The sequence below is a fragment of the Macrotis lagotis genome, chromosome 8 (genome assembly GCF_037893015.1).
Source record: "Macrotis lagotis isolate mMagLag1 chromosome 8, bilby.v1.9.chrom.fasta, whole genome shotgun sequence".
In the NCBI taxonomy this organism is placed as follows: Eukaryota; Metazoa; Chordata; class Mammalia; order Peramelemorphia; family Peramelidae; genus Macrotis; species Macrotis lagotis.
This window is the reverse complement of record NC_133665.1, coordinates 28366321-28393729: the sequence shown is the minus strand read 5'-3', so window position 1 is coordinate 28393729 and position 27409 is coordinate 28366321. Positions and strand designations below refer to the sequence as shown.

Here is a 27409-nt window from a genome sequence, read left to right as displayed (position 1 = left end):
AAGTTGATAAGGTACATGAGACAGGTATTTAAATATATGTGTATATAGCTTTTTGTAACTTTTTTTTACAATGTATGATATTACTTCACTATAAATATCACATAAAATGAATAAATAAGGTACTTATATCATTAATTTGGCATAGTGCAAATTGTTGCTGACTAAGACAACTGTGTTTCAAAATAGTTAATAGAAGTAGTTAACAAAAAAAGACAAAATGATTTTTTAAGAAAAAAATTTACCTTGACTTTGGGCCAGGTGAAGAATTTTTGATGTAATATATCTGGCAGCTTCTGCTTCTGGACATTCATAGTTGATCTTCTCCAGCTGAGCCAGGAGTGCCACAATCCGAGAATTACTAGTAAGGCTATAAAAAATGTTATTTTATGTTTAGACTTCATGCCATATTTGTACATTTTAAATGTAATTCTTGCTTTACTAATACCAAACAACATAAAATTTCTCTCAATTTAATTTGATCGCTATCTACTGAGCTCCCTTGAATGACCTCATCATTCAACTAGTACCCATGCTAGGTGCTGGATGAGATTCAAAGTTTAGGTAAGACACCTCCCCCTTCACAGAACAAGTGAAGTAATAAAACAGGCAAAAGTATGGAAAAAGCACATTAAAGATTTTAAAGCAATTTGGTGTGTGAGGTGCTGAAGAGATGAGAAAGAAAGAAATCAGTTAAATGTGATGCTTTTCTCCACTAGGACACCACTTTGATGCTGCCTTTGCACTCATCTCATTCTCCCTGGTATCAATTATTTGTGTACTCCCTTTAGATTATAAATTCTTTGGGAACAGAGCTTATGTCCTTTCTACCTTTATAGTTTTAGCACCTTTCCATAATACTTAATATATTAGGTTTATTAAATTATTTTAAAGTTTAACAGAAATACAATAAGCAAGGATAAGAAGAGACAAGATACCACATGAAGGTAATGAAATGTTTGAAGAATTCCAGGATTCCATAGCTAATTCTAGATATAGAAGTGTGACTATTCTAAGTTCAAATTCAAGCTAACATAGAATATCTTGGGATCAAACATTTAAGATGACAGAGATCATCTGGTCCAACCCCCTTGTTTTATAAATTAAGAAAATGAGGCCCCAAAATGTAAATGTCTAAACCCAAGTCACAAAGATAAATAACAGGCAGCAGAATTTAGATTTGAACCCATGTTTTTTTGGCTACAGATTCGGCATTCGTTCCACTGAATCATGATATCATTGGTATTTTAAGTAAAAAGCAATTTTAATAGAAACATTATTTGACTAAGTTTTGCTTCAATTAATTTCAGATAAAGACTGCCCAGAAAATGTACATTTAAGACTAGTAAAACATGTCTAAATAGGAAATAAGATGTCTAGTTTAAGCCACTACTACAGAAAAATGTTTGTAATACATTAATTTAATGTGAAAATTCTAAGACTAAAAAAATGAGTCTTCAGAATAATTTTTCATTTTAACTGACATAAATATTGATTTTACCTAATAAAATATAGTATTAAAAGAGATTTATAAGAAACAAAAAATATGTATTTCTGCACATAATAAGTTCAGGGCAGCTAGGTAGCACAGTGGATAGAGCACCAGCCCTGGAATCAGGAGGACATGAGTTCAAATTCAGCCTCAGACACTTAATAATTACCTAGCTGTGTGACCATGGGCAAGTCACTTAACCCCACAAAAAATGTACATTTAGTATATAATTAGTCATTAAAACAAATTTTTAAAAGGTGAAATTTGATCAACATTGAAAAATCACCAGAAAGTTCTGCATGAAAGCACATGACTCTTTCTTTCTTTCTTAACCAGCTACCCACTCAAGCTCAGAATTATCTGAATCATTTTCTTATATGTGAAGTAAAAAGGTTTCCTCAGTAATTTGTCTCAGTTTAGTGATTAGTGTCACTCTCTGATTTGACACTAATCACTGTGTGAGCACAAATGAGTAATATAATTAACCTTGTCTGGCTCAGATAACTTCTAGGGTTTTAGCACAAGCTGTCCTAAGATCCTTAAGAATTAGTATTGTTGATGATATTGGTAAAACAGCTATCACTAGAGGGCAGCACTCTCTTTGGAATGACTTCACACAGTGGCACATCCTAGGCTGAAGTATAGAAAAGACTTTCAAATTCATTTAAATTCCATATATAAACAAAAGAGAATGAGAATGACTTTCCAAGGGCTCAGAAAACTTTCAGTGCGGCCCATAGTGCTATTGCTGATTTTCTTATCCTGATGCTTTCCAGGATACAGCTGTCTTAAGAAAGGTACTTCAAAACACATTAAACTAACATGCTAGATGAAATTAACTAAGAAGCTAGATGAAAATTATTATGTAATCAACTATAATTTATGACAAAGGAGAGAAACAGTCAATTAGGAAATCAAGAAAAACTGGGTTCAAGTTCCAATCTCTAAACACCATGTTGGCCTGGATGATCCTACGTAAGTTTCTTAACTTCTCAGTGTCCAAAATAGTCTTCTAAAATTATATGTAGATACCCATTTATATAATCACATAGAGTCTGTGTACAAAATAAATAAATGAACTCACACTGAGCATTAGTCTTGGATATTTAATCATTATTACAAAATTCTAAACTATTAATAAAAATCCATATTATCACATAAAGATTTATCTAGATAAAAATTAAATTAGACAATATCTAAGATTCTTTTAGGCTCTAAATCTATAATACAACAACCTTCCATGATATAATAAAATTTCATTTATTTGCTAAGTGGATCCTAAAAAATATTAAATGTTTTACTTTTCAAGTCAGTGGCTTATACTTAAATGAATTTAGATAAATTATACTCATTTTTCTGAATCTATGACTTATTTTTATGTTTCAATCATGTTTGACTCCTTTTGGGGTTTCTTGGCAAAGGTGCTAGAGTGGTACTTCTCCGGCTCATTTTACAGATACGGTACTGAAGCAAACAGGATTAAATGACTTGCCCAAAATCACACATCTAGTAAGAGTCTGAAGTCAAATTTGAACTCAGAAATATAAATATTCCTAACTCCAGGTCTGGAATTCTATTCACTGTGCCACCTGGATGTACTAAAAATCACTTTACCAAACATATTTTTGGAGTTGAAAGTTGAAAATATCTGATTTTAGCTATGCATAATATGGAAAGAAAAGTGAAATCACCTTCACAAATCTCACACAGGTAGAAATCACAAAGTTTCCTTATTTAATTCAGAGTTCCCTGCTAGGATGTTGGTAAACCATGATGCTTACCAATTAAGTGAAGTTTTATCTTTTATATTCCTTTCTGTAGCTTGCTAGACACACACACACACACACACACACACACACATAAATTCCATTACATACTTGCTTTACAATATAATTTATATCTCTAAGAGTTCCAATTTCATATATTTAGCATTAATCTCTCTCCTAAGGTGCAATCACACATTTCCAACTTGGATGTCCTGAGGGCCATCTCCAATTGTCCTGATCCATATCGGGCCACTGGACTGAGATGGCTCCATAGAAGAAAGAGAGGTTGGTAACTTTGCATAGTTCTCCCTCACTTAAATTCAATTCACTTGTAGGTCATGGCATCACCTCCCTGATTTCATGATCCTCTCCAAGAACGAAAAGCAAATATCAAACTTTGTAAGTAGGAGCTGCTCTACTGCTGATCAGTTGGGCAATATATAGCTTCCTTCCTTTTTTTCTCTAACCCTTTTTTTCTTTCCTTTCCCTTCCCCCTCTCTCTTTCTCTATCTCTTTCTTCTTTCCTTTCCCTTCTTTCAGCCCACATAGGGTATCACATCCTTTCCTGAATGTGCTCTGCCCAAATGAATGTAAATTTTGATATTGGAAAATTCACAAAACATGTGGGAGGTTTACCAGATTTTTTTTTAGGGTTTTTTTTTGGGGGGGGGGCAAGGCAATGGGATTAAGTGGCTTTCCCAAGGCCACACAGCTAGGTAATTATTAAGTGTCTGAGGCCAGATTTGAACTCAGGTACTCCTGACTCCAGGGCTAGTGCTCTATCCAATGTGCCACCTAGCCACCCAAGATTTCTTTCTTTTTTCTCATTTTTTTTATTAAAGATATTATTTGAGTTTTACAATTTTTCCCCCAATCTTACTTCCCTCCCCCCTCCCCCCACAGAAAGCAATCTGTCAGTCTTTATTTTGTTTCCATGTTGTACATTTATCCAAATTGAGTGTGATGAGAGAGAAAAATCATATCCTTAAGGAAGAGACAAAAAGTCTAAGAGATAACAAGATCAGACAATAAGAAATCTGGTTTTTTTTCCTAACTTAAAGGGAATAGTCCTTGAACTTTGTTCAAACTCCATGGCTCTTTATCAGGATACAGATGGCACTCTCCATTGCAGACGGCCCAAAATTGTCCCCGATTGTTGCACTGATGGAATGAGCAAGTCCTTCAAGGTTGAACATCACCCCCAATGTTGCTGTTAGGATGTACAGTGTTTTTCTGGTTCTGCTTATCTCACTCAGCATCAGTTCATGCAAATCCCTCCAGGCTTCCCTGAGTTCCCATTCCTCCTGGTTTCTAATAGAACAATAGTGTTCCATGACATACATATACCACAGTTTGCTAAGCCATTCCCTAACTAAAGGACATTTACTTGATTTCCAATTCTTTGCCAGCACAAAGAGGGCTGCCATGAATATTTTTGTACAAGTGCCAAGATTTCTTTCTTAAGGGCCATGCCTAAACCCAAATCACTGGGACTCTCCTAGATTGGCTAACAATAAATCATTGTTTGGGCCCTGATTGGATCAGAATGCCTGTTAACTAGCAGTTGCTTCTGTTTTGGTCAGAGGATCTGAGGATCTTGCCATCCCAGATTGATTTTTTTAACTAGGTAAAAGAGGCCATTCTTTGCCTTATTTCTTTCTTACTTAGCCTTAACCACAAATGGATATTGCTTTAGTCAAAAATATCTTAGTTTAAAAAGGCCAAGATTTCCCATTGACTCCAAGGCTATCTTCAATATTCCTGATACACAACTGGCCACTGGCTCCAGAACAGAAAGTAAAACTGGTGACTGCACAATCACTTGAATGTCATGGCATCACCTCCCTGATATCATGGTCCTCTTTGAGAACAAAGGACAAATGCCAACTTGAATATTATACAGGTATCTCAAACTTAATATATCTAAAATAAAACCTAATCTTTCCCCCAAACCCATCCACTATTCTTTTATTTTTTCTTATAGCCTCCCAAGTCCACAACTTTATTGCCCTCTTCAACTCTTTACTCTCATTCATCCCCATAGGCTGATAAGCTGTCAAATCCTGTCAACTGCACCTATTCAGTTTCTCTCTCTCCTCTTCTCTACCATTAACTGCTACCTGAGCCCAGTATATCAGACTCCTGACACAGCTACCTAATTGTTCTACTTTCATCAATTCTCTCCTCTATAGGTGATCCATTCTGATCTGAGTCCTTTACAAATTTGCTACACAATCTCAATTGGGCCCTCACTACTGCTAAGCAATTCTACATTTCCTTTATAAATTCAAAATCCTACTCACTACAGCAACTTTTACAAATCTTTTTATCCTCAAGTCTTCTTCCTCAACTCTCTTAACTGAAAAGCTTGCCTCATATTTTACTGAAAAAATTGAAACCATTTGCCAAGTTTCATCTTCTCTCCCCCATCTCATCTCAGGCCATGCAAATGCCTTATGACATGACCCGTTCCTTCACCCTTGTCTCATATAAAGTGGCCATATTTCTTGCCAAGGCAAATACCTCTTAAGTGTACAAAGAATACCAATCCATCCCATTTCCTCCAGCAAACTGAGGCCCTCTGTCATCCCTACTATTGAGGAGGTCACTGAACTTAAGTGAAGTGCCTTGCCCTTTATAAGGATTCAGTAGGTTCCTGCCCCTAGGCACAGGACAAACCCTGCTCAATAAAACAGTGGATCCCTGCCAAGAAAACATTAAATCTCACAGTTATGGCCACTCACCATTTTTGCTGTTAGAGCTACCTAGTCACCTACCTAGTCAGAAACTATTATGTAAAGAAGAGTAAAGTTTAAGAAAAGTGGAAAAGTAAGAAAAAATCAGGTTACCTAATGAAGATTATCCTCAATAATGTTTTAAAGTATATAAAGATAAAATATATAGGACTGCAAAGGAAACTAATTATATTGAAATAAAATTCTGAAAATACAAATTCCTGGACCTCAAGTGAAGAACCCACTTGTAGCTGGAGGTTTTATTAGGTAGCTGCTTTATTACCTGGTGACCAATCCTTCCAAATTTAGCAATGGGAGTTCTTCCAATTTTAACCTGACTAAATGAACAACTAATAAAGTCCTTTCCTGGACTACACCTGAGATCTTTCTAGCTTAATAGGTTCTATCAGAATTTAAGCTCCATTGGCACTTAATTTAAAGTACCCAGGATCACTTCAACATCAAAATGAATTAAGAACATATACACATAATTTTCAATCTCAATAAAACAAAAATACTTCCAAGCTAACAGTCAAAGGGGGAAAAAAAATTAGGAATCATGGGTTAGGAACTATATTTTAGCTATCATACATATTTATTCCATATCCCATTATTACAAGAGAAAAACAATGTAAAATAAATGAAGAAGTAACAAAACATGACAACTAGAATGGGGAAAGGGAAAGATATGAAAATTGAGGATTCAACAATGATGAGAGCCTTGGTAACCAGAAAAATGGTGATGTACACAAGAGGAATGGATTTGAAAGAAACGGTAATTCATTTCTGTTTTAGTTAAGTTAAATTAAAGCTGCTTAAGGAACATCTATTTTCAAATATCCAAAGGGCAATTGTTTTTGCACAACTGGAGTATAGGAAAGAAATATGGACTGTATAAATGGATCTAAGAGTGCTGTAGGATAAGAGTGATAACTGAACCAATGGGTGCAGAACCAAAGTATATATAGAGAAGGAGGCACTGGTTACCATGGTTAGAGGATAATCTAACAAAATTAACTGAGAAGGGGTTATAAGGTAGGTGTGAATAACCATGAGGCATCTGTATCATGAAAATCTAAAAAGGAAAAAGGACTGTGGAGAAATTGATCAACAGCATGAAATGCGGAGGGCAAAAAGGAAGCATCTTTAAGAACCCAGGGGCACACTGCCACACCACTATGAGACATTAGAATATGCCTGTTAATGATCCATATAATACATTTTAGAAATATGTTCATCAAAAATAATTTAAAAATAAAGACAAAGCTACAAAGAGCAGAATCTTTTTTATTTTAATTGTATTCACATTTGAAGTGAATTTCCCTGAAAATCAAAACTCATGTAGAGCATCTTATTTCCCCTAAAATGATGCTGGATACATAAGATGTTACTCCATATAGTGTGACATGGTGGATAAAGAACTGAACCTAGAGTGATGAAGACCTAAGTTTAAATGCCACTTAGACTAGACACTTACTAGCTGTGTGACCCTGGGCAAGTCACTCAACCTCTCTGTGCCTCCTCTTAAGTTCCCTTTCAGCTCTAAATCTATGATCCTATGATAGCTGGCAGAAATTATCAAAATTATCTCCACAGGATGGGACAATGAGCTGAAACCAAAAAAACTGATGAAATTAATAGGGATAAATATAGTCTCACATTTCTAAAAAAATCAATTAAGGATAATATAGAAGAAACCTGATGGCAATAATTTTTTGTTTAACTTTCAGGCTTTTATTATGAACTTAAACATCAATAAATACATAAAAAGGAACTGAAAATGAAGTACAATGTGAATGAAACCATGGCCTTCTGTTATATAAGTCTGATAAGGAAGGAGAACCTAAGTATATAATAAATTTAACCTAAGTAACAAAATTCCCTGCTTATCTGTGTCTTCTTCTGAACCTCCATCTACTCTCTTCATGGCAATACTTTAAATGGAAAAAAATCTGAGGAATTTATTAACTAAAATCTCAATATGATGGTCTCACTAAAAAAAATCTTGGTCTACTTCAATAGAATTGCAGCACCAAAATGAAAGGGATAGGAAATGGATCAGTAATTTCATTATTATAGGGAACTTCTGATTGATAAAACTCCCTTTACCAAGAGAGGTCACCAGTTTCTCTACAAAGTATAGCTTTAAAGTTGCCTAGAGCACTGAGAGGCTAAGTGATGAGGCCAGAATGTGTGAGAAGTATGACTTTATCCCAGGCCTTTCTAGCTCCAAGGCTAAGGTCTCTATCCACTAAGTCATACTACCTTTCATTCTCATAGCATGAAATTGATGAAAAATTATAATTCCATTATTCTGTTTTGATCATCTCAACTCTGTACTATCTTTAATTTGTCTGAAGAGAGGCAAACTTTGAAACAACATAAGGAAGTACTTTCTAAAAATAAGAGCTGGCTAATCATGAACTAATCTCATAAAGTTGTTCTCTATCAGTGGAAGAATTACTGCCCTGAATGGGATCACAGGATCATTTGACACATCTGGATGGAAACAGTTTTATAGAAAAGTCTTCATAGGTATTCTTCCTCTACTTTATCCTATTTTGAAGGACTGCTACTTTATTTCCTGATTTATCATTATAAAATTCAAGGGTCAGTGCAAAAACAATGGGACTTTTACAGGTTTGATTTTGATAGATCATATTATTTGGTGAATCAGTTAAAAAAAAAATTTTAGACATAGCTAAAGTACAAGATGACAGACTATGTTAGGAAAGTGGATCTCAAAACTAAAAGGAAAGATAAAAAATGAAAAAAGATTTCTTGGTATAGTCAATGTGCATATTATTATTCTACTGACCATGATGGGCATTACTTGTATATATATATCTTTCCAAATCTATGTTCTTTTGTTTTCATAGTGTAGCATAATAGATTTTCAACTATTCAGTTAATTCATCCCACAAACAGTGAAATCACTTCTGGTTTTTTGTTATAATGAATATAACTCTAAAGAATTTTATATAAATACATCCTTTCTCTACTTTAGAACTATGACTCTAGAAGAGAAAGTGAGGCTGTGAGGATTTTGCACAGCCCTCCTCCACTTAAATCTAATTCATTTGCATATCATGCACATCACTTCCTAGATATCATTGTTCTCTTCAAGAATGAAGGTCAAAGGGGCGGCTAGGTGGCACAATGGATAGAGCACCGACCTTGGAGGCAGGAGTACCTGAGTTCAAATCTGACCTCAGACACTTAATAATTACCTAGCCGTGTGGCCCTGGGAAAGCCACTTAACCCCCTTGCCTTGCAAAAACTAAACAAAAAAAAAAAAAGAATGAAGGTCAAGCAACAACAATCATTGAGATAGAATGACCAGCAATAGCATTTCTTGGGGAAGAATATAACCAGTTTTGAGCCATTATCCAATCTGTCTACAAAAATATTTTTTAAATACTTCATTAGTTATCAATACAGATTGCAAAAAAATGACTGGTAAAAACTACCACTTTATGTACCTGGAAAAATAAATAAAACATTTAAATTTAAAAAGAAATATTTCATTACCAGAGATTCAAAAAGAGAATAGAAAATAAACCAAGGGTTTTATCGAATTTTATTATCATTTTTTCTTATTTTTTATATAATTTTATTGTATTTTATATATTTATATTTTATTATCATTATAAAAGATAGTCAAAATTTTACATGGAGATTTAATATATTTAGAGGCAGTACATAATAAAGGTTAGAATAGACTTGGGGTAGAAAAACCTAGATTCAAATTCTTCAAACATTTGAATCCTAAACAACTTTTCTAAACATCCTTATCTGTAAAATAGAAACAATAACACCTGTAGTTATTACCACATGGAGATATGTTGCAACACTCAAATTAAAGAATGTGTATTAAAAAGTGTTACAAAAGTCAGCTATTATTACTATCTTATTTATGTCTTAAGTGTAGTTTCTAATAATCAGTTTATCTTTATTGTCAAGAAAATAGTTTAAAAAAACAAACTTCTTTATGACAACCTAATACAATGTAGTGCAAGTCATAAAACTTTTTTTTAAAAGCTTAAAAGTTTTCTGATATCTACCATGATCAAAATCTATTCACGGTATTTAGCAAGAAAAAAAACTAGACTCTCCAAGAACAGTCTGTGTTAGTAAGCAGTTTCTGTTATTAGAATCAGGCTATAAATAATAAAAACTACAAAAGCTGCAAAGATGAGCTAATTATTTATCCCTAAACATTCTACAATCACATAATTTTCGAATTTTTTTTAATAAATGAGAAAAATCGACCAGTGAGCTGCTAAGCTCACAAAGCTAGTCAGTGAAAGACAACTAGAAACCAAGTCACCTAACATCTGGCACCAAGATAAGTAGCTCTCACACTAAAGGATGAACTTTAAAGAAGAAAGTAAGAGAGACTAATAAATATCTGAGCATTTATTACAGCAAATTTGGCTATTATTTGCAGAAAAATCCACACATGGTATCCACTCTGTTCTCTTATTTTTGTTTTAGTAAGCACCTTTCCACATAGTATGAATGATAGTATTTTCAAAATTGGAAGGGCTATCTGTGGCTATTTAGTCTAACACTTTAACCAAAAATCTTTTCTACTACATTGCCAGTATGTCACAAGAATATTATGGATTCATAATCAAGGTGTCATACTAAAATAGATAATACAGATTAAAACTCACATAGCAAATGTTTATGGCACTTTGATGTGCTTTTTAAATAATATTGTATGCTATAGTCATATATAATTATATCTTAATTTCCAGTTAGGCTTATCTAAATTTTGTATTTCCTTTGTCATATTGCAAGGCATTCTACAAACAATAGGCACTTTAAAAATGCCAACAAAATGAATTAGAGTGTGCCTGATTTTAATATTTTATAAAATGCTTTATCTACTTAAAATAGTCATAAATTTTCAGAATTAGAAGGGACCTTAGAGATTATCTAGTCCAATTCTTACCTGAAAAAAAAAATCTTCTACAATATATCAAACAAGTGGTCATCCAGCTTTTCCTTAAATAACTCCCTAAGCAGTTCATTCTAGCTCTGATTATTAGAAAGTCTTTGTATAAAAACCTAAATTTGTATACTCACACCTTTCACTCATTATTCCTTTATCTGATGTGAGTTCAGAGACTAAATCTAATCCCTCTTCCATTTGAGAGCCCTCAAATGCCTGGTCAGCTATCATGTCTCCTTAGCATTATTCTCTTTTAAAGATTAAACATTTCATTTTATTTAACTGATCCCTTATATGGCATGCCTTCATCAATCTGGTTGCCCTCTTTTATCCATTCTACAACTTATCAATATCTTCCTTGTATTGTGGCATGTAGAACTAAACACAATGTTCCAAATGTGGTCTGACCAAAGCAAACACTTAATCTTGGAATTCTTTATTCTTGAAAGCTATACCTTGCCTGCCATATAAAACTATTGACTCATATAAGCTTTACATTCCATTAAAATCTTCAAATCTGGGGGCAGCTAGGTGGTGCAGTAAATAGAGCACCAGTCCTGGAATCAGGAGGACCTGAGTTTAAATTCAACCAATGTCACTTAATAATTACCTAGCTGTATGACCCTTCAGCAAGTCACTTAATCCCATTGCCTTGCAAAAATGAAAAAAAAAATCTCCAGATCTTTTTGAAAATAAACTATTATCTAACCATGCCTTCCTCATTTTATACTTGTTAAATTGATTTTTTTAAATACAACTGTTTGACTTTACATTTATTCCTGTTAAATTTTATACTCTTAGATTTGGCTTAATGTAAAACTTACTTAGTTTTGTCATAATTATTCTTGATTTAACTGTCAGTTATGTTAGCTGTCCCTCCCAGTTTTGAACTATCTATAAATCTAGTATATTTTCTACTCATACTTTTATCCAAGTCAGTGATAAAAAATGTAAAAAGAGCAAGAAACCAAGTAGAGCACCAGGGCACTTCACTCATGAACTCCTTTTAATCTGAAACTGAAATATACATGATTACTCTTCATGTGTGTCCAAACAGTTCAAAATCTACCACAGTATACTGTCTCATCACATCTTTCTATAAATTTTTCTATTTTCCATAAGGACATGAGAGATTTACCAAATGTTTTGCTAAAATTAACAATCCCCTGATCTAACAGTCCAGTTAGTAAGCCTCTCAAAAAAAGGAACTAAGGTTATCCTACCGACTTATTTTTGTTACAAACCTGAAAAATGTATAAAACAGTGAAGTAGAAATATATGTAAACAGTGCTTCAGTTAAGATCAAAAGGTTCCTTCATACAACACATTGAAACATAGTTGTATAGTCTGGGGCTCAACATCCAATGGCTAATGAAGATTTAAAAAGTAATAAGAATAAATATCCCTCTCTTACTTATTCTGCTAAACAAGTCTATGGTTTTCTTTCTGCTTTTTTATATATCATATAATTAAAAAATGATCACTTCTCCAAAAAGAATAAATCAAAAGGTTTGTCTGAAATTACTGCTCAATTTTACTTAAAATGTGAAAGTTTGCTAACATATCTATAAATTTAATCATAATGCTGACATATAGACTTGGAATCAGATCAGAAATGAAATATTTCATGAGTTTTAAAGATATCTATTTTGTTCTTAGAAGTATTGTAAATTTCCATAAATAAAAGGAAAATTTTAATCTTTTAATTCATATATTAACAAAGACACACATAGACACAAATATAGACATAAACATTATGTGTATAATCCCACCCACCACTCCCATCTCACTCCCTTCAACTTGTACTGGTACTGTCATGTTGGGTCCCCAAAGAAATGGCTACTGTTACTTTCAGAATTCCAGAAGTCAGTCAAAAAACATTAAATGACTACGATGTTGCAAGGCACTGTACTAAGCACTACAGATACCTGCCCTTGAAGAGCTGACAATCCAATAGAGAAAGCAACATGCAAATAACTGTGTACAAACAAGCTGGCTATAGGATAAATCAGAGATAATCTCCTAAGGAAAGAACTAGAATTAAGAAAATAAGAAAAACTTCCTGTAGAAAGTGAGATTTTAGCTGGGACTTGAAGGAAGTCAGGAATTCTGCCAGGAAATCACCTCTGCATGGGGAGAGTGTTCTAGGAAGACAAAACATGTAAAATGTCCACAGTTGGTAGATGGACTGTCTTGCTCAAGGTTAAGTGAAGAGTAGGTTAAGGTTACAAAATTAGAGTTCCTGTTAGGAGGTGGAAGAAGGCTATATAAGGTATAAAAAGATGGAGGAAATGGTCAGAAGGCGATTAAGAAAAGCTCTGAATGCCAAAAAGAGGTTTTTATATTTGATCTTGAAGGCAACAGGAAGACACTAGAATTCACTGAGTGCAGGATGGGCAAACCTGTGCTTTGAGAAGATCCCTGGACAGTTGAGTAGTTGGCAGAATATTCTGCAATAGTCCAGACATGAGATGATGAGGGCCTGCATGGAAATATAGGAGAGAAAAGGAAATATCTAAGAGATATTGTGAAAGCAAATGATTGGTTGGGAGGAATGGTTAGAAATACTGAGGAGTCAAGCAACTGGGGAGGTAGAGGTGATCTCAACAGGTGTAGGGAAGTCTGAAAGAAAAGAATGCTTGGTGCAAAAAAGTTCAGTTTTGGACATAGTTGACTTTAAAATGAGTACTAGACATTCCTATTAGCAATGTCTGAAAAACACTTGAGTTGTGAGAAGAGCCAACAGAGAGGTGATGGCTAGATAAGTAGTTTTGAGAATCATCAGCACAGAAATGATTACTGATTCTATGAGAGCTTATGAGATTGTCGAGTAAAATAATGTCTGTCCTTCATTCTTGAAGAAGATTATGACATTGGGGAGGAAGATGCCATGACAAGCACATAAATTGAATTTGAGGGGGGAAGGGGTTAGGGAAGGGGGGGTCGTGCTAAGTCACCACTTTCTCCTCCAGAACCATCTAAGTCCAAAGGTCAGGTATGAATCAAGATGACTAGAGATGGCCCTGGATGAGAGGCAATTGGGGTTAAGTGACTTGCTCAAAATCATGCAGCTAGTGAGTATCAATGTCCAAGGCTGGATTTGAACTCCTGTCCTCCTGACTCCAAGCCACTGTGCCATCTAGCTGCCTTCAAGTAAAAATATAGAACAGGAAGAGAAGAAAGAAGAGCCCAGAACAAAGTCCTTATCCAGGTATGACCTGGATAAAATCCAAATAAGCAGATTGAGAAGGAACAATCTGATATAAGAAGAAAGACAAGAGAAACTGATGTCATGTAAACCTACAAAGAAGAAAGTATTCAAGAGAAAAGTATGTTTGACAGTAGCAGAGAGATCAAGAAGAATGAAGACTGAGAAAAGATAAAATTTAGCATAAATAGGTTGCTAGTAACTTTGAAAAAAGCATTTTCAGTTGAATGATAAAAGACAGAATGTAAGGAGTTAAGAATATGAGAGGAAAAGGGATTGGGGGGGGGCAAAATTTGTGTTTCTGATATATCAATAATGACACATCCAAAGATACAGCCATGATTCAAATAGCTACCATTCCACAAAAATCCATGCTGAATCTGTGTGGAGGTAAGATACTGCTACAGTTGTCATCTATGCCCAATTAGACTAAAAATAAGAAGGGTAACACTCTAAGAAAAATACTAAGTACCTAAAGAGAGCAAAAAGGGCTGATGCATCAATGAACATTTACTAAGTATTTCCTATGTACAAATCATTGTGTTAAATGAGAATTTAAAAAAAAGGCAGGGGTGGCTAGGTGGTGTAGTGGATAAAGCACTGGCCTTGAAGTCAGGAGTACCTGGGTTCAAATCCGATCTCAGACACTTGATAATTACCTAGCTGTATGGCCTTGGGCAAGCCACTTAACCCCATTTACCTTGAAAAAATCTTTAAAAAAAAAAAGGCAGAGATAGTCCCTGCTTTCAAAAAAGCTCATAGTATCATGGAAGAGAAAACACATATAGGTGTTTAAGTCAGTTAAAAAGGTCCCATAGCCTTGAGGATATAGCGGCACACTTAATGGTTATACAGCTTCATTCATTTAATTTCCACTTATAAAACAAACCATATTAATTTCTGATGTTGAACTATTTGACAGTGGCATGGACATTGGTAGTGAGAACCATCTTCCTTGAGTCTTCAGTTGGGGCTGCTAAGGAAGGGGGCCAGAGCACTTGCACATTATCCTTCACAGGAACTACTTTCCTGGATGATGGCTAAAATGGCAAGGCTAGGCCACTGTTATTCCCAAAGCTCTTGGGCTTAAGAGTTCTGATTAGTCATCCATCAGAGTCTAGGGATAAGTAATGGTTTAGGTGGTTGCAGTGATTTAACTTGCCCAGATCAAGTTATGCTCTGTCCCTTTTAGTACACCCTGATCCTTTAGGTTAGGACAGATAAGGCTGTCCTAATGGGGGCAGATGAATAGTAGTTGATGGTGATCCCTTCCCCACAAGGATGATTGTTGGGTCTATGCTAGAAAACAAGCAGTTGTCTGGTTACTATTAGAAAGTAGAGAAAAATACATCTGGGCAATTAAGCATGATTAAGCAATTAGATCATGAAAGGGTCTTGAAAGCTAAAAGAATATAGACTTTGACCTGTAAGGAGTCATTATAGAGTCCTCAAGCAGTGATAGAGAAAAACAAAACAAAAACAAGCAGATAAAATTACTAAAAGGCTACTATAGTATGATAAATGACAGAAATAGTGATGGGGATGAAGAAGAGCAGCTATTCTGAAGAAGTCACAATTTAATCCAATCCAAATATTTATTCCACACCTATTACCTAAAAGGAATTGTGCTATATCTTGGACTAGGAAGACAAAAGCAAAAGTCCTTATTCCCCACAATTCAATCAATAAATAAACATTTATTAAGCATCTACTATGTGTCAGGCACTGTGCTAAGTGTTGGAGATTAAAAAAAAAAGTCTATTATGGAGATGGACAAGATGCAAAGCAAAGCGATGACCAAGTTTTAGGCCCAAGTAGCTAGAAGAATAGTCATTATTAAAGGGTAAAAGGAAAAACATATCTAAGTCACCACTTTAAAAGAAGAATGAGGCATTATTAGAAGAATAAAGCTATTATTAAAGGGTAAAAGGAAGAACATGTCTAAGTCACCATCTTTAAAACAAAATTGTCTATTTCCTGAAAGGAACTTCTGAAGTAATGATGGGCCAAAGAAACAGAAGAAATTAGTGATAAAGGACTAGAATCCAAGTTCAGAAGTCAGAAACAGATTAGATATGAGTATAAATGTAAAAACATATTATGCATATTATTCTCCAGATGTCTGAACATCATCACATAACTTCATTACTGACAACTTTATGGGTAGAGGCCATGTCTCCCAACTTAGAATATAAGTTTATTGTGGACAAAGGCTATGTCTTATCAATATTTAAACTAATATCAAGTTCTTACGTGGAAGTGCTATGGTAGGCATTTGATTTGTTTTTGTATCCCTTACAATTACATGCTAGGCATATAAGAAGTACTCCATCTATTAATAAACATTACGAATTAGTAATCTCATTCATGTGGGCACTCCCTCCACATCTTTTTATTCTATGTAATTCCTGTCCATGCACTTTTGTAAATACTCTGCAGAGAATCTACTACTATTGGAGATCTTTTCTTAATTATGTGGGGTTTTAAAAAAAAAATTTCGTAGACACCAGGGCAACATTAGATTTGTCGATCTGTAATCTCTCTGTATAAGACCAACCTACCTTCTTCCCCAGTCATTTATGTATCTGATTATCTTTTATGCAACTTTTCTGTAAAAGTGTATTTCAAAGTAATAGTTAACATTTATGTAGCACTTTCTAAAATTCTAAGTGCCTTCCTCACACAAGTCCTGTGAGCTAGTGCACATCCCTTTAAAAAAGGAGAAAATGGACTCAGAGATTAACCAATTTATCTGTGCATTTTCACACAACTAATCAAAGGAAGATTTGAAACTAAGTCTCCCAATTCCAAATCTAATGTTCTTCTCATTTTATCACACAGATCCTAAAAAGGCAATTCAGAAAAAAAATCAGAGATTATTTCTTAATTGCAATCTGTTAAGCAGCAAATCTCTCCTTCAGCTAAATATGCTGAAGAGATACACAAGGACTGTATGGAGTAAGAATTTTGCTTTTCTTCGAACTCCTCCAAAAAAAATACAAGCCCAAAGGAAACAACTGAGTTACAATCTAGGCAGGAAAAAGAAACATTTCATACAATAAAAATATCTTATATTGGTTTATTAAACAAGTTTCACACTCTTAATCATGTCTGAAACAAATTAGTGAAAGCTATATATTTCTTCCTGATAAAGTTCACTAGAACCTTGATTATGGATTAAATAAAGAAATATTAATGACTCATACAAGTTATATATGCTACAATTTAGTTCAGGAAATAAGACAATTTTGTTTTAAAGATTTTTCACCTGGGCAGCTAGGTGGTACAGAGCACCAGCCCTGGAATCAGGAGGACCTGAGTTCAAAACCCACCTCAGACACTTAATAATTGCCCACTTGTGTTACCTTGGGCAAGTCACTTAACCCCATTGCCTTAAATAAATAAAAAAATTTTAAAAGATTTTCACCTACAAATGATTTAATAGGCAGTTTTGTTATTTTGGCACCTGCAGAAAAAATGCTCCTTTTGAACTAAATCCAAAATCAACTTTCCCATACCAATTACCATAGAACATATTTTTTGTGGGGGGGGGGGGGGGGGTTAGGTTTTTTGCAACGCAAATGGTGTTAAGTAGCTTGCCCAAGGCCACACAGCTAGGTAATTATTAAGCGTCTGAGATCGGATTTGAACCCAGGTACTCCTGACTCCAAGGCTGGTGCTTTATCCACTATGCCACCTAGCCGCCCCCATAGAACTTTCATTTGGAAATTTCATAAGCACATGAAGTTGAAGTATTTGATGAGATAAGCTTCATAATGAGAAATTTAATTTTATTTTAAAACATATTCTTTATTCATAAAATAATCCCATGCCTAATATGTAACTACATAGACATATTTATAACACATACATTCTATTTTATATATACCAAAATATTAAAAATTCATGTCACCTAATGTAAAAAAAAGAAATGCTTTACCTGCTTGGTATCTTTATCAAAAAGCAATCCAAGGAAAAATTTAGAATACAAGATGTATACAAAATATGATTATTAGCATTCTAAAGGAATTTTTTTTAAATTAAAATGCTCTCACTTAGAACAATGTTAAATGGGGCAGTTGGCTTGCACAGTGTTAGAGCACAGGTCCTAGAGTCAGGAGGACTTGTGTTTAAATCCAGCCTCAGACACTTAATAATTGCCCAACTATGTTACATTGGGCAAGTCACTTAATCTCACTGCCTTGCAAAAAACAAAAACAAAAAGAGAACAATGTTAAATAGGTATATTTTTCATATAGTTAGTGGAATAGATTGTTCTCTCTAAATTTTTTTAATAACAAAGAAAAAAACAGCCTCAAATTAGTTTTCCTTGTACTTTATATGTTTATATGGCTACACAGAACCATAGTTGCACTTACAATACCTTTTTTCTGATAACACCTTTAATTTGTTCATCTTGGCAGTTACTTCTTCATTTCAATAATTCTTCATTTCAATAATCTGAGAAAAAAGATGACATTAAAAGCATCATTTATATATTCATTTTCAGTACAATGATAATTATAGCACAATGAAATATCCTAAAGTTATAAAAAATACATAATAAAATAGAAAATATAAAAATTTCCTGTTGGGGGAAAAAGCAAATTTTGCAAATGTAGTGGTGAGGGAAATTCCTAAACAAACTGTCAGGTGGATGAAATTACAGGATGTACAAAGAAGACATCAGAGACAATAAAATGGTTCTCTCAGACTTTGATTAATTTTCACCTAGAGCACTAACCACTGGCTCAAAACAACTCATAAATGGCTAAGAGTAGCAGATATACTCCAAGTGGCCTAGATAAAAAACAAGTTAGCTCTACTCTAACCCAATGCTATATATATATCACTTCTTGGCTATCTCCAGTCATGTTGCCAGCTCTCCAGTCTTCAACCCAATATGTAACTGAAGCTCCTATCCCTGTGACCCTGAGTCCTGATTAGATATAAGCTCATTCAGTTTCAAGTTCACCACACTATCCATGCCATCTTCATGCTGTGTCAATAAATAATAATCTCCCCATTGATGCTTTATAAATTTAGTTACAAAAACAGTAACCAAATCAATACTAACATATTCTTATTGTCCAATCACTCCAAACAACATTGTCTCCATTCTTTTTGTTGTCTTCCCCTTTAGAATATAAACTATTTGAGGATGGAGGTTGACTTGATCACTTGTATTTGTATGTCCAGATCTCGGCATATAAGAAGTATTTATTAAATATTATTCATTCATTCATTCATTCAGAGAAAGTGAAGAAGAGAGTCAACTATGAAAAAAAGAACCCAGATCTTGAAAGATCTCTCCTCATCTGTTTCCTTCTGTCTTTGGGAAAGTACAGCAGCAAGTGGAGACCAAGGAGTAAAGACAAATGACATCTTACACAGATGCATAGGGTCACATTCACTGGAGCAGAGTCCAGTTAGAGAGTCTTATTGGGTCAAAGAGAGGAACTGCAACTCCAAGCTGGACTCTTCAGAAAATAGAAGAGCACCAAGCCAATATCCCCACTGGTCCACTCTATTGGCTCTGGCTATTTTTGAAAGTATTTATGTATCTTTTGTCAAGATATTGACTAAGCCTGAAGCTCAAAGTGGGAGTGACTACAGCCAAGCAATAAGCAGTGAAATGATATACAGTGGAGTCTGTATGATAGTGGAGATGATGAAAGTAGACCAGCATTATGAATAAATAATCTCATTCATGTGGGCACTCCCTCCACATCTTTTTATTCTATGTAATTCCTATCCATGTCTTTTTGTAAACACTCTGCAGAGAATCTACTACCACTACTGGAGATCTTTTCTTAATTATGTGGGATTTAAAAAAAATATTTCATAGACACCAGGGCAACATTTGATTTGTCTATCTGTAATCTCTCTGTATAAGACCAACCCACCTTCTTCCCCAGTCATTTATGTATCTGATTATCTTTTATGCAACTCTTCTGTAAAAGTGTTATTTCAAAGTACAGTTCACATTTATGTAGCACTTTCTAAAATTCTAAGTGCCTCCCTCACACAAGTCCTGTGAGCTAGTGTACATCTCTTTAAAAATGCCCTGTGTTTTTTGTTTCCTCTGTTGGTGCCTTTCTACTTATTAATTCTATGTACATCCACACTTATCACTCATGCTAAATGTATTTGTGGGAGAATATAATCTAAAGTTTAGGAGGGATATGTCTTGTTGCTACTGTTAATACTACATCATTTTAACAAAGGTTTTTGTTTTATAAAATTGAGTTCTCTGGCTGACTAGAGACAAAGTAAACACTGGTATTAGCTTATGAGCTACATAGTTTTAGGATTACACATCCCACAAAGTACCAAGCACCCTGAGCAATTGTCACAGAGAAGGTCTCAAGTTGCCAGACTTCAGAGGCATTCTACACAAAATGTATACCACATGATACAGACAAGAATTTTTTTAGACTCTAAACTGAATTTCCTTTTTTTCCAAATTTTTTAACATTTTTATTTAATGGGTTTTTTAAATTAATTAATTTATTTTTCCAATACATGCAAAGATAATTTTCAACCATTATTTTTTGGAAAGATTTGAGTTTCACATTTTTTTCCATCCTACTTCCCCCTGACAGAGAATATATGTTAACTAATACAATTAATAACTTCATTAAACCTTTTCCATATTAACCATGTTGTGAAAGAAGAATCAAAACAAAAAAGAAAAAGTCATGAGAGGAAAAAAATCATAAAACAAATTTTAAAAATTGAAAATAGTAATAAGCTTTGAGAATGTACAGCAGCAAGTAGAGACAGGGAAGCAAAGAGTCTACATTCAGACTCCACAGTTCTCTCTCTGGATGTGGATGGCATCCTCTATCACAAATCCTTTAGAATTGTCTTTGATATTGTACTTTTGAGATAAACAACATAGGTGATCATCACATAATGGTGCTGTCAATATGTCCAATATTCTCCTGGTTCTACTCATTTCACTTGTATTAGTTCAAGCAAGTCTTTGCAAGTATTTCTGAAGTCCCACCCTCAATAATTCTTACAGAACAATAGTACTCCATCACATTCATTTACATTTACATCACATTCATTTCACATTCATAATTTGTTTAGCCATTCACCAATTGATGGACATCCCCTCAATTTCTAATTCTTTGCCACTATGAAAAGAGCTAATGAAAATATTTTTGTACATGTGAGGGGTTTTTTTTAACCCTTTCTTGTGGTCTCTTTGGGACTGACTTAGAAGGGTTACTGCTAGATCAAAGAATTTTCACAGCTTTACTTTCCCTTGGACATTGTTCCAAATTGCTCACCAGAAGCCTTGGATCAATTTACAACTCCATCAACAATTCAATAGTGTCCCAGTTTCCCCACATTCCCTCCAACATTGATCATTCCCCTTTTCTGACATATTAGTCAATCTGATAGGTATAAGGTGGTACACAAGCAAATATTTTTGTAAGGTTTTTTGTAAGGTTTTGAATTTTACAATTTCCCCCCCACCCTCCCCTACCCATTCTCCCACAGAAGGCAGTCTGATAATCTTTACATTGTTTTCAAGCTATACATTGATCAGAATTGAATGTCTTGAGAGAGAAATCATATCCTTGAGGAAAAAAATAAAATATTAGAGACAGCAAAATTATGTAGTGCATAAGACACTTTTTAAAAAATTGAAGGTAATAGACTTAGGTCTTTGTTTTAAACTCCACAATTCTTTCTCTGGATACAGACTGTATTCTTCACAGGTACTCTAAAATTGTCCCTGGTTATTGCACTAATGGAATGAGCAAGTCCAATAAGGTTGATCATCACCCCCATATGTTGCTGTTAGGATGTACAATGTTCTTCTGGTCCTTACTCCATGGTTTCACATATCCCAAATCTTTTCCAATCTTGAAATATAGAATTATGTCTTCTAGTTTTTAAATTTTTTAAGAGTACATATTTAGCATATGGAAATTTCTCCATTTTTAGTGTAGCTTTGAATATGAAATATAAAATACTTAATATTTCACAAATATGACTATGAACATGAATTTGATGAATATTTACCACCAGATTTATTGAGTGACATGATTTTTTACATACATCACTAATTCACTGCACGACTAAGTATAATTTGATTAAGGGAGATAGAGGGAATTTTCACTAAGTTATATGTTCTTAAACCATATATGAAATCTTAGATTTTGTGCTGTGTAGCCAAATAAGTTAGCAATTGTTATCTATATTCAATCCTAAAATGAAACTTTCTGTTCTGTAAGTTACTAATGCTACTAATCCTATTTTCTCAAGTATTTTATTCTTTGCAATTTTTGTTATTCAATAATTATTTTCATCTGTCTTATAAAGTCAATCATTTTGTCATATATGGCAAACTAACACTTAAAATTCAGACAGAAGTTTATTCCTCTAGTTCCAAAAGCATATAAAATCTATTTTGATTGGGAAAAAGATGATTAAGATTAGCATTTTTGTCCCTCATTTGTGATATCTGCTTCTTTTAAACTACTACATTAATTTCACCATATGCCAGCCTTAGTTTCTATAATTTAGGAAAAACAAAATGGTCATTCGAGAGATTGCCATTTTTTGCTTAGTTAAAGTATCAAGGATTACCTCAATCAACCAGTTTGTATGTTTCTACTATCTGCCAGTTATTATCCTAGGCTCCCTACCACCTTCAGAATCAAATATGAAATCCTATGTGCTGTTCAAAGCCCTTTTAATAAAACCACTCAAGCAGATACAAACAAAGAATGAAACAATATCTCTATTTGCAGAAGCTGACATTCTAATGAGGGAAATAGAGACAAAGATATATAGATAATGATATGTATCTTATAGACATATATATATACACATGCTATGTATACATATTTGCATATATTTATATATACACACTTAGATATGTTTACATAGATATATTTGCACATATACACAAAGCACAAAATTTTTTTTAATTCATCCATCTTGTAATTCTGACTTGTGGCACAATTAGTATTTGCTATGGAAACTTTCTTCTCTAGAGAAATCAAAAGCTGAGTCACAGAACCTCATGCTTCAGTTATAGAAAAGTCTTTTCCTTCTACGTCTCTAAGTCACTGACCAGGGCTGGCACTAGGATCCTCATCAGTCACATCTTCATGGGCAGGACTTGCTTCCTAAGACAAAAAGAGACTGAGGTCCTCTGAACTCTGCTTCAGGAATAGGGACTGCCCCTTCTATAGTTTCCCTTAAATAGAAGAGTCTAATGACCAGAGAACTACAACTACAACTCCTGGGCCTGACTCTTATTTACCCAGGTAGAAGGGAGTTCTCCAAACATTGTTTACTATATTACGGTTTATAGGTTGAAACCAGGTTATCCAAACATGTAAAAGCTAAACACAGCTTATTATATATTCTACAAGTAACTGGAAATATTCAAGTTTTATGTGTTTGTTTTTCCAGTAAAGATGGAGGGGAAAGAGAAGTTACATTAAAAACTCTAAACTCAAAAGAAAATAACTGAGCCCAGGAAAGAAAAATATTGTTAAAAGAACCAGTTATTAGGCTTCCAAGGTTTCTTACTACCAAAGCACAAAAAAACTTGCCTTAATGAAAAATTTCGTTAAGGCAATGTTTCAAAATGGTAAAAGTTTTCTTTATTTGAAAAAAATTAGCATCAAATCAAAGAAGGGATGCTTACAGATCCTCAAATATTAAGCAATGAAAGACAAATATTTTGAATGGGCTGAATAGAAAACATGAACTTTAATGAAGTAAAGAAACAGAATGTAAATTTTTTTAAATGATCAAAAACTTTTTGGGAAACTACAAGGCAAATGCTACCATAAACTTTCAGTGATCTTCTCAAAGCCTATTTAAGTACAGATTGTAGGGGCAGCTAGGTGGCACAGTGGATAGAGCATCAGTCCTGGTGTCAAGAGTACCTGAGTTCAAATCCAACCTCAGACACTTAATAATTACCTAGCTGTGTGGCCTTGGGCAAACCACTTAACTCCATTTGCCTTGCAAAAACCTAAAAACAAAAACAAAAAAAAAAAAAAAGATTGTAACATTTCCTTCAAATCTATCCTACCCTAGAGAAAAAATGAGAAGAAAGGGATGGGATGGGGGAAAGGGTACTCAGATACAACACATTTTTGGAGAGGGCCAGGATGAAAGGAGAGAGAGAACAGAATAAATGAGAGTGGGAAGGAATCGAGTAGAGGTACAGCTAGTAATAGCAACTGTGGGAAAAATATTGAAGCAACTTCTATGGTGGATTTACAATAAAGAAAGCAACTCACCCCAGAGAACCATTGGAATCTGAACAAAGACTGAAGTACATCTCTCTCTCTCTCTCTCTCTCTCTCTCTCCCCCCTTGAGGTTTCTCATCTCATCTTGGGGGGGGTATATTTAGTCTTATAACACATTCAAATTTGATCATCATATAGCATGGAAACAATGTAAAGCCTATCAGACAGCCTTCAATGGGGGGGATTGTAAAATTCAAAAAAAATAAAATCTTTTTAAAAAATAAAAAAAAACTGAGCATGATCCTTCAAGGGAAAAGTTGGGACATTTGGTGAAATTGGAAACTTTCAAACATTCCTGAAGAAAAAAAATCAGAATTGAACAAAAAAATTGATCTTCAAATACAAGACTCAGGAGAAGCATAAAAACTTAAAGTGGAAGAAAAAAAATGTGATTCAATATTTAATTGTTTGCATTCCTACACGAGAAGATGATACTTGTAACTTGAGAATTGTATATCAGGGTAACTAGAAATGATCTGCAAAGACAGAAGGTATGGGTAAAAGAAGTTGACTTTGATGTGAAGATAAAAAAAAGCTAAGGGGTAAAAAAGGATTGTACTGGGAAAAGAGAAAAGGGGAAGTCAGAGTGGACTAAATTATATCACCTGAAGAGGCACAAAAGACATATTACAGTAAAGGGAAAGAAGGGAGGGGGTGAGCATTGCTTGAATCTTACTCTCATCAGATTTGACTCAAAGAGGGAATAACATCTACACTCAATTGTATAGAAATTTATCTTATTCTGTAGGGAAGTAGGAGGGGAAAGGGGAAAGAAAAGGGAGCAGGCTCTGATACGGGGAGGATAAAAATAGGAAGAGAAAGGGGAAAAACAAAATAAATTTTTGTTAATATGATTTTAAAAAATAAAGAAAGACAAATTACTTGTATCAAAAATGAAAAGGGTAAATTCATCACCAACAAAGAGGAAATTAAAGCAATAATTAGGAACTACTTGCCTGATTATATGTCATAAATCTGAAATCTAAATGAAATGGATAAATATTTATAAAACTATAAATTGCCCAGATTAAGAGGAAATAAAATACTTAAATAGTCCCATTTTAGAAAAAGAAGTTCAACAAGCCATTAATGAATTCCCTAAGAAAAAAATCTCCAGGGCATATGGATTTACAAAGTGAATTCTACTTAACATTTAAAGAAGTAATAATTCCAATACTTTATAAACTACTTAGGAAAAGAAGTGATGAAGGAATTCTTCCATATTTCTTTTATGACATAAATAGGAAACTGATACCTAAACCAGAAAAAGACAAAACAGAGAAAAAACATCATAGACCATTTGCCCTAATGAATATTTATGCAAAAATGTTCAATAAAATAATTAGCAAAGAGATTACAGCAATTTATCACTAGGATAAAACACTATGTATGGCTGGGCAGGATTTTTATCAGGAATGCAAGATCATTAGGAAAATAATCCACATAACTGACCATATCAATAACAAAGCTAACAGAAATCATATGATTATCTCAATAGATGCTGAAAAAACTTTGTAACAAAATTCAGCACCCATTCCTATTAAAAACACTAGAAAGTATAGGAATAAATGGAATTTTCCTTAAACTGACAAGCAATATCTATCTAAAACTGTCAGCAAGCATTATATGTAATGGGGATAAACTAGAAGCATTCCCAAAAAGATCAGGGGTGAAACAATGATGCCCATTTTTACCATTATTATTTAAAGAAGGTTCAATTTAGCAATAAAAGAAAATAAGAAATTGAAGGAATTAAAATAGGTAATGAGGAAACAAAATTATCACTATTTGCAGATGATGATGGTATGCCTAGAGAATTCTAGATGATGAACTAAACTACTTGAAACAACTATAGCAAAGGTATAATAAACTTAAATAAATAACAAATAATGAATCCAATCATCAGCATTTAATTCTATATATTACCACCCAAGTCCAGGAGCAAGAGATCCATTGAAAGTAATTGTAGGCATTATGAAATATTTGGGAGTCTACCTGCCAAGACAAACCGAGAAACAGTACGAACGCAATCACAAAACTCTTTTCACACAAATAAAGTCAGATCTAAAAATTGAAAAAATATCAACTGCTCATGGGTAGGCTGAGCTAAGATAATAAAAATGACAATTCTACCTAAATGAAATTATTCATTCAATGTCATACCAATCAAACTAGCAAAAAAATATTTTAAAGAAAAATAATGAAATTCATCTGGAAGAACTAAAGGTCAAGAATAAGAAGAAAATTAATGGGAAAAAAATGGTGACCTAGCCATACCAGATCTAAAAACTAAATTTAAAGGAACAATCATCAAAACTATTTGGTAATGGCTAAGAAACAAAAAGGATAAATGGAATAGGTTAGTTACACAATACAGTAGTCATTGACTATAGCAATCTATTGTTTGATAAACCCAAGGACTCCAGCTTCTGGTATAAGAACTCACTATGTGACACAAACTTCTGGAAAAAATGGAAAATAATATAGCAGACACAGACAAACATCTTGCACGCTATACTAAGATAAGGTCAAAATGGATATATGCCAATTAGAAGACCAAGAAATCATGTATCTATAAGATCTATGGAGAAGGGAAGGATTTATAACCAAACAGGAGATAGAGAACATGAAGAAATGCAAAATGGATAGTTTTGATTACATTAAATTAAAAAAGGTTTTGCACAAACAAAACCAACACTATCAAAATTAGAAGGAAAGTAGAAAGCTGGGGAATCATTTTTACACCCAGTAAAAGCATCATTTCTCAAAATAGAGTACTGAGTCATATTCATAAAAATATAAATCATTTCCCAACTGATAAATATGATCAAAGGATATGAACAGGTAGTTTTCAGATGAAAAAATTAAAACTCTTTTAAAGTCATATGAAAAAATGTTCTAAATCATTTACAGATTAGAAAAATGCAAATTAAAACCATTCTAAGGTACCATCTC

The 27409-nt window shown here is 33.8% G+C and overlaps 1 protein-coding gene and 1 long non-coding RNA gene across 8 annotated transcripts in view; one reads left to right on the top strand and one right to left on the bottom strand.

Moving 5' to 3' along the window:
- The window catches only part of LOC141495379 (uncharacterized), a 28570-nt gene extending 8325 nt beyond the window's left edge, over positions 1-20245 (top strand). The window contains exon 3 of the long non-coding RNA XR_012470752.1: positions 19413-20245. This is a non-coding gene — a long non-coding RNA (uncharacterized LOC141495379). The remainder of the gene's footprint in view (positions 1-19412) is intronic.
- The window catches only part of AGTPBP1 (ATP/GTP binding carboxypeptidase 1), a 235238-nt gene that overhangs the window by 196760 nt on the left and 11069 nt on the right, over positions 1-27409 (bottom strand). For all 7 annotated transcript variants that reach the window (XM_074196612.1, XM_074196615.1, XM_074196616.1 and 4 more), the window contains exons 2-3: positions 18543-18619; positions 243-367 (exon numbers count right to left, since the gene is read on the bottom strand). In XM_074196612.1, coding sequence (XP_074052713.1) covers positions 243-367; positions 18543-18574 — 157 coding nt within the window. In that variant the 5' untranslated portion in view covers positions 18575-18619. The remainder of the gene's footprint in view (positions 1-242; positions 368-18542; positions 18620-27409) is intronic.